Source organism: Lithobates pipiens, unplaced genomic scaffold (assembly GCF_037356315.1).
Source record: "Lithobates pipiens isolate NorthernLeopardFrog02 unplaced genomic scaffold, aLitPip1_a1.2 Scaffold_3, whole genome shotgun sequence".
NCBI classification, from domain to species: Eukaryota; Metazoa; Chordata; class Amphibia; order Anura; family Ranidae; genus Lithobates; species Lithobates pipiens.
The window spans coordinates 150,874,654-150,894,422 of record NW_027507790.1 but is presented as its reverse complement, the minus strand read 5'-3'; the positions used below and the strand labels follow the sequence as shown (position 1 = coordinate 150,894,422).

The 19,769-nt window shown below is 42.5% G+C and overlaps 1 protein-coding gene across 3 annotated transcripts in view; it reads right to left on the bottom strand.

The window, feature by feature from the left end:
- ARB2A (ARB2 cotranscriptional regulator A) overlaps positions 1-19,769 on the bottom strand; it is a 793,098-nt gene that overhangs the window by 444,956 nt on the left and 328,373 nt on the right. For all 3 annotated transcript variants that reach the window (XM_077462393.1, XM_077462395.1, XM_077462394.1), the window contains one exon: positions 211-432. In XM_077462393.1, the coding sequence (XP_077318519.1) occupies positions 211-432 (222 nt within the window). The remainder of the gene's footprint in view (positions 1-210; positions 433-19,769) is intronic.

The window sequence follows — 19,769 nt, the reverse complement described above, 5'->3', positions numbered from 1 at the left end:
CCAGGGTATGTAAACTTATGAACACAACTTTAAGTGTCTTCAAAAGCAACATAATATTCTGTTCTACTAACATCTGGGTTTTCAGATCTTTACTCTGCAGAGCAACGTTATACAATCCATGGGGCAGCATTGCTACTTTTGCAGAAACTGATAGAATAGGCTACGAACTGTAAAATATTAAGAAGGTCTGCAATGGCTGCATTCACTCACCCGTATGTACAACTGCAGAGTCTCCTTCTCTTTCTGAGGGTTTCGATATTTTTCATAGAAGTCCCGCTTTTTCTTGTTGTCTTTTGGAATCCTCTCTCTCCTCTCCCTTTTCTCAGCGGGCTCATCTGAGCTATCTGGAGACTGCTGCTGTGACAATTGTTTACTCTTTTCCACTTCAATATAATTTTCATTTGGATTCAGCACGATAACTGCATAACCTTCCTACAATCATAGAAGATGAGAAATTAGGTTTGTAATTAAACTCATATTGAAGTTTTAGATAGTATGATCAACATTCTAGTAATCAATTGCATTAACTAGGACAGAACTTATACATATACAGTCAGTGAAGAATTCATCCTCTCTAGTACCACTGTAGCTTTACACAACAAACTGGAGCACGAGAACAGGCTTGCAGGACACAAAATAATATAACCAAACACTGTGTGCAGTTCATTAGGCAATGTGAAAACCCCTTGTTGAATCTTATTACAATGGATTATATACTATGATACATTATTTAGTATACTATTGTATAGTAGATTTTTCTGTGAATTCAAAATAAAGCTATATGATTTAACGTGTACTTAAACTTGCTTTGTAAGGGAAACATACAGTGTGTCTATGCTTAGTACTCTGCTTCTAATTAAGCCCAAAATGAACCTACTTCCTAAATAAAACTCCCTTGTACTACCAACATATTTCCTAACATGATGAAAAAACATCTACATTACAAACATTATTCGTATACAAGATCATTTTAAGTAGAATAATTAAAAATGTATTTCAATATTTAAATCTGGGTTGGTTTTCAAAATCCACCACTTCTGATAACAATTTGTAAAACATGAACAGAAACATATTTATGAATTCAGTAAGTAAATGGTTAGGTGAGTGTCCTTGTGCCGCCATATAGTTGAGAATTCCAAGTGACATCACTAGAGAATTATTTCTAGTTGGCATGTCTTAGTTATTACTACCGAAAGCAGAATACCAGACACAACATGAACACAGCACAGATCCTTGTTTTCTCCTATATCAGTCTATGACCTTCTGTACAGATCGGGTGAACCCATACAGAAAGAATTTTACTTTTACATTTTATTTCCACGGTCACTCTTTCGACTAAAATTGATTTGTGCACAATGGAAACCTGCATTCAAGCAGTATGTAGTTGTAAATGATGACCCATTTTTGAAGCGGATATCTGCCTGACTTCCATGCAGGACAAGCCACTTTCTGATTCAAATGAAGCAAAAATGTGAGTTCTGCTTTCTCAAATTAACAAGCATTTTTGGTATAAATGACCCAGAGAAAACTGAAATCGGAGCTAGTCTGGCAATTTGCAGGTTCAGAAGGAAGTCAGCAATTGAAGACCCATCATTCCTTCAGAACAGGTTTCTTTAAAGCGGGAGCCTGCCGGGACTCCGCGTTTTTTTTTTTTTTTTTAAGTCAGCAGCTACAAATACTGCAGCTGCTGACTTTTAAAATGGTGACACTTACCTGTCCAGCGCGCCCGCGATGTTGGCACCCGAAGCCGATCTCTAGATCGACACTCGGGTGCTGCCGCCGCCATCTTGGGTATGGGAATCAGGAAATGGAGCCTTTCAGCTTCATTTCCCGGTTCCCTACTGCGCATGCGCGAGCCGCTCGGCGCAATCCGGACGGTCCCCGCTGCCTCTGGGAACTGTGTGTTTCCCAGCAGGCAGCGGGGCACTTGCGCAAAGGGGCAGGCAGTTGCGGAAAGGGGCGTAATCTACGCCCCTTTCCGCAGACAGCTATCCCAGAAGTGGGTGCAGTTACCTGGATTATCCAGGTAACTGCACCCCCCTCCCCCCTGAAAGGTGCCAATTGTGGCGCCGGAGGGGGGGGGATTCCGATGAGCGGAGGTCCATTTTAGGGTGGACCTCCGCTTTAAAGCAGAGGTGTCCAGCATGCGGCTCAAGACAGCTATAAATGCGGGCCAACACAAAATCTTAAACTTACTTAACCACTTCAGCCCTGGAAGATTTTACCCCCTTTCTGACCAAAGCACTTTTTACAATTTGGCACTGACAATTGCATGGTTATGCAAAGCTGTACCCAAATAAAATTTGCATCCTTTTTCCCCCCACAAATAGAGCTTTCTTTTGGTGGTATTTGATAACCTCTGAGGTTTTAATTTTTTGTACTGTTAAAAAAAAAAAAAAAAAGAAGAGCAACAATTTTGAAAAAGAAATTCAAGTTAGACTTAACAGTAACTTGTTTTCCAGGAGTCTTTCAGGACAACACCTGAGAGAGTAGCTCCTCCCACTTGCCAATGGAAACACCTCTTCTACTGAACTTTAAAAGGAGACTCCTTCCCACATGTTGCCAGTAATAGTAGAGAACCTCCGGCCCCAAGCTGAAACACAGTCACAATATGGTTAGTCACAGCATACAAAAAAAATAGGACGGGTTGTTGCTGTCCTGAAAGACTCCTGGAAAACAAGTTACCGGTAAGTCTAACTTGAATTTTCCCTTAACGTCTTTCAGGACAGCACCTGAGAGGATAAAATAAACTTGCTTCCTAGGGGAGGGACCACAGCCTGCAGGACCTTTCTGCCAAAACCTGATCACCTGCTGACACAAGATCCAGTCTGTAATGACGGACTAACGTTAAGCAACTTGACCACATAGCCGCCTTACAAATTTGATCTGGGATGGCATCAGCTTTTTCTGCCCATGTAGTGGCTTGAGCCCTTGTAGAATGAACTCTAATTCCCAGCAGGGGAGATAAACCCATCTTAGAGTAGGCTACCAAAATAGCTAATTTAAGCCCTCTGGCAACTGACTTCTTCGATGCTTGGTGGCATTTTTTGTTTCCAAAAAAAAAAAAGAGCAAATAACGAGTCCGAGGACCTGAAAACTTTTGTTACTTCCAAGTAATGTAAGAGTTAATTTCACATCCAGGTTGTGAAACTGACCTTCCTTTTCTCCTGAAGGGTTGGCAGGATGACCTCTTGTGACCAGTTCTGAAACGTCGCTACTTTTGGCAAAAAGGCACAGAAGGTATCACACCTATTTCTTTTCATAGAGTATACTATACTCCCAAGAAAATGTTCAAACTGGGATAGCGGGAAAACAACCAGTGTCCCAGGTGCGGGGCACCTGGAGATTTTATTCATATACGTTTTGGAAATGCCCAAAGATATTTAGATATTGGACAGAGATCGTAGGCGAGATTAATAAAACCTTCAAGACTGCACTAGAAACGACGGTAAAGACCTGTCTCCTGGGCTTAATAGAGGGGTGCAGCGCTTCGAAAGACATTGTGGAATCAGCATTAAGATGTATATTCAACTGTATAGACAACTGGCTTGCGATTGCCAATTCAACAATAGGGAACGAGCGAGTGTTTTTTATTAAACAAGGCAATCATAGCAAGTTCAAGAGGATGTGGAGGCCCTGGTTCGATAAAATGGGGCTGCCCCTATAAGTTGGTAGGGTTCCACAATTTTACCTTGTGACATTCCCCTAGTTAATTTTTTTGTTTGTTCTTTCTCTCTGTCTTTTTCTTAATAATTTTTTTATTAATGCTTTTTAATGCTATAGTAGCAAAGCCAATATAGATATAGGTATAATCTGGTGTTAAAAGGGTGTAAATTAAGTGGTGTAGAGATAGGGGAGGTGTTGGGGGGTTGGATAGGGGGTATAGAATTGGGGCGAGAATAGGGACAGGAAATAATAATATGCTACTATATTCTATGATGTAATGCAAAGCTATGTACACATTGGGGCTTATTTACAAAAAGTTTGCACCATGAGTTGTGGCGCTCGCCGATGCGCAACGGTCGTTTTCATATTCACAAAGCATTTGCGCCTATAACACAGCACAATTCCCCATTTACAATTAGCATGCCAGCGCACGGGCAGCCACGATCTGTGTGCCGCTATAGACGTGGTGCACACATTCTTCAACTCAGAATTAAAAGAAGCTGGAAGTGCCAATATTATGGGGGTGATGTGGGTGATGTGAGGAAGTATAGATATAACTGTCCAAGTAACAAATATGCCCAAAATAGAACGGAAAAGTAACTTTCTCTGAGCAAGCTTGCTGCACCTGCAAATACACTTGGAACTGCGCTAGGTCAATTTATGCACTGCGCATGCGCAAGCAGCATTTGCGCACGTTCAAGTGCTCTGGTTCACTGCGCCGGCAAAATCTTAGTAAATGTCAAGCCGCGTAGATTCATTTGCATAAGTTGCACAGGCGCACCTCTCAACTTGACTTTTTTTTTGCGCTGGTTCACTTCTATAGTTTTTTTTTAAGGCTATTTGCACACAGGTCATGTTATCATTGAGAAAAAAAATAAAATAAGAACAAGAAATGCGTGGGGATCCCTCGAAATTCCATACCAGGCCCTTCAGGTCTGGTATGGAATTAAGGGGAACCCTGTGCCAAAAAAAAAAACTTCTTGCTCAGGTGTTCTCATCCGGCATCTTCCTCCACGGCGTCTCTTCTTCCTCCTCAGCCACTCCGTGCAATTGGAGGCTCCCGCCGTGTGAAGCTTCTCTTCTTCCGACACTTATAGAACAGAACCGTGTGTCAGAGGGGCGGGGTCACCAGGTGGCCCCACCCTCCATTATATAAGAACTGTCGAAGAAGTGAAGCATCACACAGCGGGAGCCTCCCATTACGCGGAGAGGCCCGAGAACGAAACAAGGAAGAAGAGACGCCGTGGAGGAAGATGCCGGACGAGAACACCAGATCAACAAGAAGAGGATCAGAGAAATAAGAAGATGGAGGAAGAAACCGAAGGGTGAAGGAAAGAAGGAAGAAGCCCAGAAGAAAGAAGATGAAAGAAAAAGACTTTAATAAAGGAATTGTCAAAAACTGTCTCTTGTCATTTTTAACACTTTTGTCACTTTTTTGGTGGAATGGTAAGGGCACTTTTGTACCCCTTTACCATTTCACACAGGTGGGCAGGCGGGGATCTGGGGGTCCCCTTGTTAAAGGGGGTTACAGGTTCTGATAAGCTCCCCACCCGCAGACCCCCACAACCACCGGCCAGGGTTGTGGGGATGAGGCCCTTGTCCTCATCAACATGGGGGACCCCAAAGCACCCTCCCAATGTTGAGGGCATGTGGTCTGGTACTGTTCAGGAGGGGGGGGGCACTCTCTCGTCCCCCCTCTTTTCCTGCAGCCTGCCAGGTTGCGTGCTCGCATAAGGGCCTGGTATGGATTTTGAGGGGGACCCCCACGCCATTTTTTTTGGCGCAGGTTTCCCCTTAATATCCATGCCAGACCCGAAGGGCCTGGTATAGATTTTGAGGGGGACCCCCACGCCATTTTTTTTTGCGTGGGGTTCCCCTTAATATCCATACCAGACCTGATGGTTCTGGTATGCTCTTGGAGGGGAACCCATGCTGTTTTATTTTTATTTTTTTATTAAAGTCACCTGGCCTGGGGGTGACTTAAAGTCATGTTGTAAGTCGCCCCAAGTCACGCTGTGATTCACACTCAAGTCATGTCCAAGTTGCCTCCCAAAGTCGCGCTGCCCCTGTGTGAATGGACTGTTCATACGCTCACTTAATTTATCTGGCGCATTCATCTTAGTAAATCAGCCCCATTGTCTTGTTACCCGGATTGTAATTTTGCAGTCTAAAAATAAATAGTATTAAAAAAAAAAAAAAAAAACACAGTTCTGAACGTCAAATTCTTTAGGGAGACTGCGTGTTGTGGTTCAAACGGTTCCTTTGTGAGGGCTTGCAGAACCACTGAGAGATCCCATTTGGGAAAATGCTGCTTAGCCGGAGCTGGTCTGGAACTGGCAAGTGCCTTGAAAAATCTTGCGACCAAAGTTTCTGAAGAAATTGATCTCTCAAGAAAAATCCCCACTTGCACTGTAAGGCCGCGTACACACGGGCGGACTGTTTCGGCAAACAGTCCGCTCAAAATTAGCATGGACGGACATGGCCACACACGACGAACGAACAGTTTGCTGAAACCGTGCGCGATGACGTGAACGCCACGTACGACGGGACGAAAAATACGACGTCCTATACACTGCATTATAACTTTCGGCGTGAAAATCCTTTCTGAGCATGCGCGCAACTTTGTTTGACGAACAAGCCTACACACGAGCGGACTGTTCGCTGAAACAAGGTTTCAGCGGACAGTTTTACGGAATTTCCGAAAAACCTTGTTCGTCAAACTGTCCGCTGAAACTGTCCGCTGAAAGCCCACACACGAGCGGACTGTCCGCCCAAACACTGTTCAGCGGACAAAGTTGGGCGAACAGTCCTCCGCCCGTGTGTACGCGGCCTCAGAGTGCTGACTGCAAGACCCTTGTCTGCACCCTTTTGTAAGAATTCTAATATTGAGACCATGTCTTTCACAGCTCAATTTTCTGAATGAAACCAAGAAACGTAGACCTTCCACCCCTTGGCATAAATAGCTCTAGATACCTTCTATCTACTGGAAAGTAACGTGGTTATTAAAGGTTCTGAGAAACCTTTGTTCCTTAGCATCTGCTCTTTGAATACCAGGCAGTGAGAGGCTTAACCTGGCTACATCCGGGTGATACACTGGGCCTTGTAGAAGTAAATCCTGTCTGAGAGGAAGCTGTCAAAATGGTTTGACTGCCATTTGCAGAATGGTGGAAAACCAAGCTCTCTCTGGCCAGAATGGAGTAATCAGAATTAGCGACACTCTTGCATTCTGTATTTTTCTCAATACCAGTGGAATCAGCTGGAATGGGGGAAAGGCATACCCCAGGTGAAAATTCCAAGAGTGCACCAAGGTGTCTATCCCCTGAGAACCATAGTCTCTGAAGGGAAAAGAATTGTGGGAGCTGTGCGTTTTGCCTTGATGCAAACAGGACCACTTCAGGTCCTGGTGATCAATGCAAAAAGCTCTGTATTCAGGCTCCACTCTGCCTCCTGAACCTTCTGCCTGCTCAAAAACCTGCCACTTTGTTTAATGTGCTTTTGAGATGGACTGCAGATAAGGACAGTATATGGTTTTCCGCCCACTCCAGAATTTTCTCTGACAGAAACTGAAAAGTTTTGCTTCTCGTGCCTCCCTGTTTGTTCAGGTATGCTATGGTAGAGGCATTGTTCGATAGAATCTGGACATGTGTCTAGAGTCTCTGTGGTTTCATACCTTTAGAAGGAACCTCTGGAGTGGCCTGAAATGTAGCCTTGCCCATTGGATGGCTGGCATATTCGAGGTTAAAGTTTCCAAGGCTGACATAACCTGATTGACATCTCCCGATTAGTTTGTAGTATAGTTACTACATTCTGGACCTTGTTTTTATTTCTCTTTGGGTAGAAAATTATTATTATTATGAAAATTCCTTTTTTTTTTCTTTTTCTTCTTTTTTTTTTTTTTTGGGAGAGAAGGGTGAGGGATGGGGGAGGATGACGTGGAATTGAGGAATAGATTGAAATATTATAAGATATAGCTGTTAAAGAAGTTGTAGGTATATAACGAAATGTAATGTGAAATCTATGGAAAGAAAAGATGGAAAAATAAAGAATTTATAAAAAAATTGAAATTGTACTTGCTGAGTCGAATTGAAGTTTGAAGTTTGAATTCTGAATATTCACTATCCAACCCAGGGATTCCAAATGACTGTGGGCCTTGCCCAGATCTTTTTGCAACTTCTCCCTGTACAGGGCAAAGAAGAGAAGGTCCTCGAGATATGGGATTACCGCAATCCCCTGAAGGCGAAGAGGGGCGAGGGCTTCCGGCATAACCTCTGTAAAGACTAGTGGAGCAGATGAAATGCTGAAAGGAAGCGCCCTGAATTGCAGATGTAGCACCTCCTTCCCCATATTGATAGCCAGCCTCAAGAATTTCTGGGACTAGGTAAGCATCTCTCAGGTCGATCAATGCCATAAAGCATTCCTTGGTTAGCATATTTCTGATTGTGAAGATAGAGTTCATACAAAACTTCTTGTATAGGACTAACTTGTTCAATGGTTTCAAGTTGAGAATCAAACAAACTTCCGGATGGCTTTTTTTAAATCAAAAATATGTGAGAATAAAATCCCTGATAACATTCCTCTGGAGATACATGTGTCACAACCCTTTGATGCATCGGATCCTTTAACAGGTTCTTCATAACTAGGGCCTTTTTTGAGTCCCTTGGTAGGTTTGTTACAAAGTATCTTTCTGGAGGAAGATCTGAAAACTCTACTTTGTAACCTTGGGACAGCATGTTCAGAATGTTGAAGCCTTCCTCCCACTGGCAGTGACAAGTCATTGCATTTTGTTAGTTGACGCAAGACGATGGAAAAGGACATTTCCTTTACCCTTTCCCTTCTGCAATGTCCAATTTCTTCTCTTTGTTCTTGAGCCCTTTGAGATTGAAAAAAAATGCTTAACTGGTTGTTTTTTCTTTTTAACGGGAAATTACTTATTTTTATCTGCTGTCCTATCTAGGACTGAATCCAAGTCAGGTCCAAATAGTAAATCTCCCAAGAATGGCAACCCACAAAGCTTATTTTGCATGCAGTGGCCAGGTCTTTAGCCACAGCTCCCTCCTGGCCGAGTCAGTTAGGGCTGCAAATCTTGCTGTCATTCTAATGGATTCTGCTGAAGCATCTGAAATAAAGGCTACAGTAACTGACAAAGTCAAGAAAGAATCCAGAATTTCTTGCTTTGGTGAGTCTGCTGTAATATGGGCTTTGGCCTTGATTCACTCAATATTCCATATTCCTGGAGACAAAAAAGGCTCACCACAGGTGCACAATGAGAGACAGGCCCTTGCCACCGAGGGGCTGGGGGGACTCCATAGTGAAAATAGGGCATTGGGCAGCATCACATCTGCCCATTACCTGGGCCTTGCTGGTGCCTGTGCGTATTCTGCCAGAAATGAGGCAGTGCAACTGTTCTGTGGACGCCGACCCCTTCCGGATACCTCACTTCCGGCGGATGCAGTCACCAACTGCCATTCCCAAGATGGCGGCAGGCGTTAGAGAAGGCAAGCGGTGAAAAAGAAAAAAAAATGATGTCCACCTGCACCTTACCACCACCCAGGAGTGGAGCCCGCAGCAGTCCCGGCCCTCCCCGAGCACTTTGAAGAGGGAAAAGGAGACTATCCAGCAGCACTCTGTGGAATGGTAGGAACAAGCTCTCGGAGTTAAAAAGCAAAAAAAAAAATAAAATACGGTGGAGCAGGAAGCCTGGCCTCTCAGGACAGCACCTAAGAGTTCCTGACTCCCCACTAAGTGTTCCCTGCCTGGAGGGAACACAAAAACTAGCAACATGTGGGAAGCCTACTTTTAAAGTTCGGTGGAAGAGGTTTCCTGTTGACAAGTGGGAGGAGCCACTCTCTCAGGTGCTGTCCTGAAAGACGTTAAGGGAAAACTATTTTTTTTCTTTTTGTTATAATAAATATCCCCAAAAATGTTTTTAAAAACTAATTCCGGCATCAGTTAAAGTGAAATTAACTTAACTTTTCAACTACATGCTTACTGGGCACATAGGTCACTGCTTACTACCCAGGTCAGTTTTCAGCTTTCAGCAGTGTCACTCACTTTGAATGATAATTGTGCGGTCATGCAACACAGTACCCATAGGAAATTTTTAGAATTGTTTTCACACAAATCAAAATTTCTTTTGGTTGTATTTAATCACCACTAGGTTTTTTTCTTTTTTTTTACTAAACAAACAAAAAGACAAAAAGTGAAAAAAAAAAAGTTTACATAGTTTGTTATAAAATTTAGCAAAAAGGTAATTTTTCGCCTTCATTGATGTGTGCTGATGAAGCTGCACTGATGGGCACTGATGAGCAATGATAGGTGGCATTGATCAGGAGGCAATGATGAGGCTGCTCTAATATTGTGGCATTTATGGGCACTGCTAGGTGGCACTGAAGGGCACTGATAGGTGGCACTGGTTAGCAGTACTGATGGACACTGGTAGACGGCACTGGTTAGCAGCAGTGGTTGTCACTGTGTGGGACAAATGTCCCATTTACGCAAGTCGGTAATCGGCTTATTTTTTTCTCCTGCCAGATACCGGCTTCTGTTTATATCCTGTGATCAACTGTCATTGACCGACAGCTGATCACGTGGTAAAGAGTCGGGATCAGCGCTTTACTACAATCTGTGATCAGCTGGGTGCGAGAGTACAGGAGGACGTCCATGTATGCCCTGCCGGCAATCCAAGTCCGCGCTGTAGCTGTCTTTCGGCTATAGCGTGGGCATCAAGTGGTTAAAAAATGTTTGAAGCATTTAATGGTTAAGAGCATCAAATACAGCAAACACAGCTTATGAGTCAAGATGGTTTGCATAATAGGAGAGGTCTATTTTGAAAATAAATACAATTATTATATATATATATATATATATATATATATATATATATATATATATATATATATATATATATATATATATAATCTATCTTTCAAAATACTGGAGGGAGGAATATGAAGGTATGCTTTGATAATAATAATAAAAAAAAAATTATGGGACCAGTCAAAACAGTGAGGAAAAAAGTATCCCCTGCTGATTTAGTACCTTTGCCCACTGACAAAGAAATGATCAGTCTATAATTTTAATGGTAGATTTATTTTAACAGTGAGAGACAGAACAACAACAAAAATATCCAGAAAAACGCATTTCAAAAAAGTTATACATTTATTTGCATTTCAACTTGGTGGCAAAATCCTTGTTTGCAGTAACAGAGGTCAGGCGTTTCTTGTAGTTGGCCACCAGGTTTGCACACCTATCAGGAGGGATTTTGTCCCACTCCTCTCCAAGTCATTAGGGTTTTGAGGTTGACGTTTGGTAACTCAAACCTTCAGCTCTCTTTACATATTTTCTATAGGATTAAGATCTGGAGACTGGCTAGGGCACTCCAGGACCTTAATGTGCTTCTTCTTGAGCCACTCCTTTGTTGCCTTGGCTGTGTGTTTTGGGTCATTATGCTGGAAGACCCATCCATGACCCATTTCCAATGCCCTGGCTGAGAGAGGTTCTCACTCAAGATTTGACAGTACATGGCCCTGTCCATTGTCCCTTTGACTCAGTGAAGTTGTCCTGTCCCCTTAGCAGTGTGGGGATGGTGTTCTTGGAGTCATAGGCAGCATTCCTCCTCCTCCAAACACGGCGAGTTGAGTTGATGCCAAAGAAATTTGGTCTCATCTGATCACAACACATTCACACAGTTCTCTGAATGATTCAGATGTTCATTAGCAAACTTCAGACAGGCCTGCACATGTGCTTTCTTGAGCAGGGGGACCTTGGAGGCGCTGCAGCATTTTAGTCCTTCACGGTGTAGTGTGTTACCAATTGTTTTCTTGGTGACTATGGTTCCAACTGCCTATAGGTCATTGACAAGATTCTACCGTGTAGTTCTGGGCTGATTCCTCACAGTTCTCACGATCATTGAAAATCCACGAGGTGAGATCTTGCATGAAGCCCCAGACCAAGGGAGACTGACAGTTATGTCGTGTTTCCTCCATTTGCGAATAATCGCCCAACTGTTGTCATCCTCTCACCAAGCTGCTTGGCGATGGTCTTGTAGCCCATTCCAGCCTTGTATATGTCTACAATATTGTCCCTGACATCCTTGGACAGCTCTTTGGTCTTGGCCATGGTGGAGAGATTGGAATCTGATTGATTGCTTCTGTGGAAAGGTGTATTTTATACAGTAACAAGTTGAGGTTAGGAGCACTCCATTTAAGAGTCATTACTCAGATCATTACCTGTATAGAAGACTGGGAGTCAGAAATCTTGCTGACTGATAGGGGTTAAATACTTATTTCACTCATTAAAATGCAAACCAATGTATAACTTTTTTTAAATGCATTTTTTCTGGATATTTTTGTTGTTATTCTGCCCTTTACTGTTTAAATAAACTGACCATTAAAATTATAGACTGACCATTTTTTTGTCAGTGGGCAAACAAACAAAATCAACAGGGGATCAAATACGTTTTTCCCTCATTGTAGCTAACTAAAATGTTCAAACTTAAAAAGGTTAAAGGACACTTAGACAATTACATTGAGATGATACAAGAGCCATTCCCCACGTAGTATTAGTGAGTCATAAGATGAGAACACAGAGAAATCAAAAACATACCCTCTGGATCATCTACTTTGCTAATAATACAAAAATCCTTAACATTTTAAGAGCCAGATAACAGCTGCTCTTTTTATTGAGCCAAAGACAAGTAAAATACATCATGCAACATGTGCCTACTAGGAATCTAAAAGGTAAAAATAAGTCAGAAACATCTCTACTTCATATAAAATATTAGTCCTATAATTTCCTGTAGTAATAATCTTCTTCTGAATAAACCTTTCTACAAATCGTGTAATATAATGCAAGTTACTGCAGTAACAATATAGTCAGATGAATACTTACTTTAATTTATATATACAATTTACACATACAATTAAAGAGAAAGCATTGCCTACATTTTAGATTTTTCTTATATTAATGCTAGATCCAAATTCTATGGATACCTGACCTTTTATGCAAGGGTATTAGAATTGGCATTACAAAGGGCATGAACTGTTGGTATAAAGTAAAGGACAATTCATAACAAAAATAAAATAAAAAATACACCATAAAATATTTGATTTATGAGGTTTAAAAGGTAAAAAATATATGTTTAAGAATTCTTTCTGAATCAGGCAGAAGAATGCAGTGGGCTCTAGTTGAGACATCTCGGTCTGTAGCAGCCATTCTCAGCCAAGGTTCCTTGGTACCCTGGGATCCATTTGGAGATTGCTAAGGGTTCCTTGACCACCATTGAGCATTGTAAAACGGCATTCTTTTGACTGACAACAAATGTAAGGGACATCATCGCTCACTAACCACCAATGTAAGGAAGCATCTACTGTATATTACTAAACACCAATGAAAAGGAAAACTATTCATCTGATTTCTCATATAAAATTCCTCATTTCCACTGTATATATCATATTGGCCACTAATGTACAGCGTTTCTTTTATGGACACCCATTTGTTTCATTTCATAAATATTAACCACTTGCCGCTCGCCCTATTACAAATTGACGGCGGCAAAGTGGTTTCATAATCCTGATCGGCCGTCATATGACGTCCTCAGGATTATGAGCCGCTGCGCGCCCCCGGGGGCGCGCATCGCGGCGATCGTTGTTGCGGGGTGTCAGTCTGACACCCTGCAACTACAATCTCAGTAAAGAGTCTCCAACGGAGACTCTTTACCACATGATCAGCCGTGCCACAATGGATGCCAATCAGTGCCCATAATGGATGCCAATCAGTGCCCACAATGGGCATCACTGATTGGCATGCATTGTTTGGCAATGATTGGCATCCATTAGTACAGTATATTATAATACAATGCTGCCTATCAGTTCCCATCCGTGCCGCCTATCAGTGCCCATCCATGCCCACCTGTGCCGCCTACCCATGCCCACCTGTGCCGCCTACCCATGCCCACCTGTGCCGCCTACCCATGCCCATCCATGCCGCCCATTAATGCCCATCCATGCCAGCTATCAGTGCCAATGTGTGCCACCTATCAGTGCCCATCCATGTCGCCCATCAGTGCCACCCATCAGTGCCGCCTATCAGTGCCACATAGTGTCCATCAATGCCACCTCATCAGTGCCACTTCATTGGTGCCACCTCATCGGTGCCCATCAGTGCCGCCTTATCAGTGCCCATCAGTGTATCCCCATCAGTGCCCATCAGTGAAGGAGAAAATGTACTTATTTACAAAGTTTTGAAACTGAAACAAAAAAAAGTTTTTTTTTTTCAAAATTTTCGGTATTTTTTTATTTGTTTAGCAAAAAATAAAAACCGCAGAGGTGATCAAATACCACCAAAAGAAAGCTCTATTTGTGGGAAAAAAATGATAAAAATTTCATTTGGGTACAGTATAGCATGACCGCGCAATTGTCATTCAAAGTGCGACAGCGCTGAAAGCTTAAAATTGGTCTGGGCAGGAAGGTGTTTAAGTGCCCAGTATTGAAGTGGTTAAAAGCAAGCTGTTGTCTAGTAGACGGTATAAAATGTATCTACAATAATGAATATATGCTAGGTATGTTGCGTTCCTTATTAATTTATTATTACATTGTCAACTTACTGCTCACAATAATGTATCATGCACGGTAGAAATCATTTAGGAGTGTGTCTATGTGAATGCTTGACCATTCTTCTAGAAGTGCATTTGTGAAATCAGGCAATAATGTTGGATGAGAAGGCCTAGCTCACAGGTGCCAATTCATTCCAAAGGTGTTATATCAGGTTGAGATTAGGACTCTCTACAGGCCAGTCAAGTTCCTCCACCCCAAACTCGCTCATTCATGTCTTTATGGAACTTCTTTTGCACTGGTCTAAATCATTTGGTGGAGATTATGGTGCGGCATTCTTTTTCAGGAGTTGGGCTTGGTCCCTTAGTTCCAGCTTAAGGCGTCAGCATACCAAGACATTTTGGACAATTTCATGCTCCCAACAGTTTGGGGATGATCCCTTCCTCTTTCAACATGACAGCGCACCAGTGCACAAAGAAAGGTCCATAAAGAAATGGATGAGCAAGTTTGTGGTTGAGGAACTTGACTGGCCTCCACAGAGTCCTGACCTCAACCTGATAGAACATCCTTGGCATGTGAACTAGAGAGGAGACTGTGAGCCAGGCGTTCTCGTACAACATCAGTGTCTGACCTCACAAATGTGCTTCTGGAAGAATGGTCAAACATTCCCATAGACACACTCAAACCTTGTGCACAGCCTTCCCAGAGGAGTTGAAGCTGTTATAGCTGCAAAGGGTGGGCCAACTCAATATTGAACCCTACGGACTAAGACTGGGAGATTATATATATATAAAATATTCTAATATATAATATATATATATATATATATATACACACACACATACACACACACACACACACACACACACACACACACAAATCCCTTTACAAAAATATATACAGGGTAAGAAAACATTCTGAATCACAATGAAGCTTTTCCTTTCATCTAGTACAGGGTGTAAAATCAGCAAGGGAAATTCCAAAACAGTTGGTATTAAGAAAATATTGACTAAAGTTTCTGTTTCAAATGATTCTATTTTTCATGAAAAATCTATTTTGTTCAGCCTAAACCAATCACTACAAGGAAACGTGGTGAAAAATAATAGTGTAAAAAGTTCATACAGCCATTGCCTTCTTTTGACTTTATCAATTTATAATTCCTTGCTGCCTCCAAGTCCACTGGGAGAAGATCAAACGCACTTCTATACACCTTACTGACCAAAGTACATCAGCTCAAGTATACCAAAAGACAGTTTAGCCAGTTTGGGTTTACTTTGATCTAGAAAGCTAGATGATATTCTGCTGTGTGCATTTCACAATCAAGTTGGCAAATATTATTTGACTGTGTAGAACTGGTAATTTAAATCACAGTGTACATTTTTCTTGTCTTATGAAGATTTACATTTTCTTGTTCTGCAAGTGGACAAATCACAATCAGTCACACTGAAAAGTCGTCCATTATGCGGGCTGACATGAAATCTATGCATTAATTATGAACTATTGACTTTAGTTGGAGCTTAAACATAAAAATATCCTCAAAAGTATTTTTTTTTAGTTTCTTTATAGCCATATTTTCATTGGCCATCAAAAAAAAAAAGTGTAACCATTTTGCCTTTGCGGATTGCGTTCTATTTGATTATTTACTGCATGATGTAATGGAGCAATAATGAGGCACTGCAGGCAGGAGGGACATCTACAAACTCACTTCACTTTTTGACCATTGTATAGCTCCCCAGTTCAGGCCTCTTGAAGATCCCTACAATCTATGTGAACATTCACACAAATGCTGGCTCCAGCGATTTACCAACTTTAAAGGTAAGTATGGACTTTGAAATAAACATCCATACTCATCTCTATGCTGCAGCATCACATTGATGTCCCACGATGGCCCCAAGACCAAGAGCTGAGCAATAACATGACCGCAGACCACCCAGCTCTGTCTGCTTGGAGCAGACAGCAGTGACTGTTAGTCCCCTCTCTTTGCTCTCCTCTTCTCCTCGAGCACTCACTGGCAAACCAGGCAGGAAAGCAGGCATGCCTAGCTGGCTTCAAGTCTCAGCCATGCGCTAAGAGCCAGACATAGCTGTCAATTGGGCAGCCTGTGGATCCGCCTCTCAGTGCACGGCTGAGAGTCAAAGCCAGCTGTCAATCAGGCAGCCTGGTGCATCCCAACAATATAATTGTGATCCTTCGAGAGCTTAGAGCAACCTCTGCCCAATCAACTGATAGCAGGCAAATAGCCCACTATAATCTGACCCTGGGTCACAGAAGGGCAAAATGAGTGTACTCCTATGAACCACAACAGAAGTATTGCCAAAAAAGCTTTGGCCATTCTTCTCTTTTAACCACTTCAGTTCCGGACCAATAAACACCTTAAGGACCAGAGGTCTTTTTGCAATTTCGCACTGCGCTGCTTTAACTGGTAATTGCGCGGTCATGCAATATTGCACCCAAACGAAATTTGCGTCCTTTTCTTCCCACAAATAGAGCTTTCTTTTGATGGTATTTGATTGCCTCTGCGATTTTTTTTTTTTGCGATATAAATGAAAAAAGAGCGAAAATTTTGAAAAAAAAAGATATTTTCTTCTTTTTGTTATAAGAAAAATCGAATAAACTAAATTTTAGTCATACATTGAGGGCAAAATTTATTCAGCCACATGTCTTTAGTAAAAAAAATGTCAATAAGCGTATATTTTTTGGTTTGCGCAAAAGTTATAGCGTCTACAAACTAGAGTACATTTTCTGGAATTTACACAGCTTTTAATTTATGACTGCCGATCTCATTTCTTGAGGTGCTAAAATGGCAGGGCAGTACAAATCCCCCCCAAATGACCCCATTTTGGAAAGTAGACACCCCAAGGAAATTGCTGATGGGTATGTTGAGCCCATTGAATATTTATTTTTTTTGTCCTAAGGGATTGAATAATGACAAAAAAAAAAAAAATAATTTTTTTTTACAAAAAGTTGTCACTAAATGATATATTGCTCACACATGCCATGGTTATATGTGAAATGACACCCCAAAATACATTCTGCTGCTTCTCCCGAGTACGGGGATACCACATGTGTGGGACTTTTTGGGAGTCTAGTCGCGCACGGCACCCCGAAAACCAATCACCACCTTCAGGATTTCTAAGGGTGCAAATTTTTGATTTAACTCCTCACTACCTATCACAGTTTCGAAGGCCATAAAATGCCAAAATAGCACAAAACCCCCCCAAATGACCCCATTTTGGAAAGTAGACACCCCAAGCTATTTACTGAGAGGCATGTTGAGTCCATGGAATATTTTATATTTTGCCAAAAGTTGCGGGAATATTACAAACTTTTTTTTTTTTGCACAAAGTTGTCACTAAATGATATATTGCTCACACATGCTATGTGCAGAAGTCAAATTACACCCCAAAATAAATTCTGCTGCTTCTCCCGAGTACGGGGATACCACATGTGGGGGACTTTTTGGGAGCCTAGTTAACTAGCTACCTAGCGACACTAGCGACACTGATGCAGCGTTCAGAAAAATTATCGCTTAGTGACACTGGCAAAAGGGGGTGAAAGGGTTAACTAGCGGAAATCAGGGGGTTAAAACCATTATTGGGTAGTATATCGGGGTACCTAGCGCTATAAAAACCTGGCGGTGAACCTAAAAAAATAACTAGCTACCTAGCGACTGTAGCGACACTAATGCAGCGATCAGAAAAACGATCGCTTAGTGACACTGGCAAAAGGGGGTGAAAGGGTTAACTAGCGGCAATCAGGGGGTTAAAAACATTATTGGGTAGTATATCGGGGTACCTAGCGATATAAAAACCTGGCGGTGAACCTAAAAAAATAACTAGCTACCTAGCGACACATGCAGCGATCAGAAAAATGATCGCTTAGTGACACTGGCAAAAGGGGGTGAAAGGGTTAACTAGCGGCAATCAGGGGGTTAAAAACATTATTGGGTAGTATATCGGGGTACCTAGCGCTATAAAAACCTGGCGGTGAACCTAAAAAAATAACTAGCTACCTAGCGACTGTAGCGACACTAATGCAGCGATCAGAAAAACGATCGCTTAGTGACACTGGCAAAAGGGGGTGAAAGGGTTAACTAGCGGCAATCAGGGGGTTAAAAACATTATTGGGTAGTATATCGGGGTACCTAGCGATATAAAAACCTGGCGGTGAACCTAAAAAAATAACTAGCTACCTAGCGACACTAGCGACACATGCAGCGATCAGAAAAATGATCGCTTAGTGACACTGGCAAAAGGGGGTGAAAGGGTTAACTCTAGGGGCAATCAGGGGGTTAAATCTTTATTGGGGGGTGATAGGGGGCTACCCTGGACCTAACACTAACTGTCCTGACAGTTTTTACTGTCACAACTGACACTGAATGCATTGATCAGTTAAGAAATGATCAATGCAATCAGTGACACTGTGACTGGGGGGGGAGGGGGGGCGGGGGGGGGATCGGGGGGCGATCGGGGGGGGGATCGGGGGGGGTTTGTGTGCCTGTGTGTACCTACATGTCAGTGTAGTGTTCGTGCAGACTTACTTTTACTCTTCTCCTCGTAGTCCGGTCAAAAAGACCGCCCCGAGGAGAATGACATCACTTCCTCCTTCCTGTGTAAACAATACACAGGGGAGGAAGCTTCTCATTGGCCAGGAGCGATCCAGAGGGGGTGGCCGAAAACCAACGGCCATCCCCTCATCACGGATCGCTGCTGGACCGAATCGGACCGCCGTATCCAGCGGGAGGGGGTCCGATGGGACCCCCCACCCGCTGGAAGGCAATCACGTAGATGTACGTGATTCTGCCTGCCTGTGCCATTGTGCTGACGTACAATGGCAATACGGCGGTCCTGAAGTGGTTAAAGTGTACACAGATACACAATATAAAACAATGCAGTTTGACAACTACAGGTATTTTGGTTACCTTAAAAAATGCATCAAAGCATTTACAAAGTTAACAAGCCCCTACGCAAACGTCATTTTAAAATGACTTTAATATCTTGTCCTTGGATCTCTCCTATTCTCGATTGGCATGTCCTCCCTGGGCCAGCTGATAGCTTCCCATGGCTTTCAATATCACTTCTACGATGACACCCAAATCTATTTCTTTACCCCTCAGCTCACCTCATCAGTTTCCTCGTGTATCACTGATTTACTAACAGACATACCTGACTGGATTTCACAACACCACTTCCTCAAACTCCATCTATCCAAAACCAAGCTCATAATATTTCCTCCCCACATGTGCCCCTTCCCCTGACTTCTCTATCAAGATCAATGGCACAACTATCAGCCGTCCCCACATGTCAGGAGGCCCACATCCAATCCCAGTCCAAATCATGCCGCCTCAACCTTCGCAGCATCTCCAGATCTCCTTTTTAACCAATGACCCCAAAAAGATTCTAATTCACTCCCTGGTCATCTCTCACCGACTACTGAAACTCCCTCTTTATTGGAATATCTTTACATAGGCTATTCCCCCTTCAGTCCATCATGAATGCCGCTGCCAGTTTCACCCTGCTGCCACCTATCCCTCCACTGTCTTTTTCTCACTCC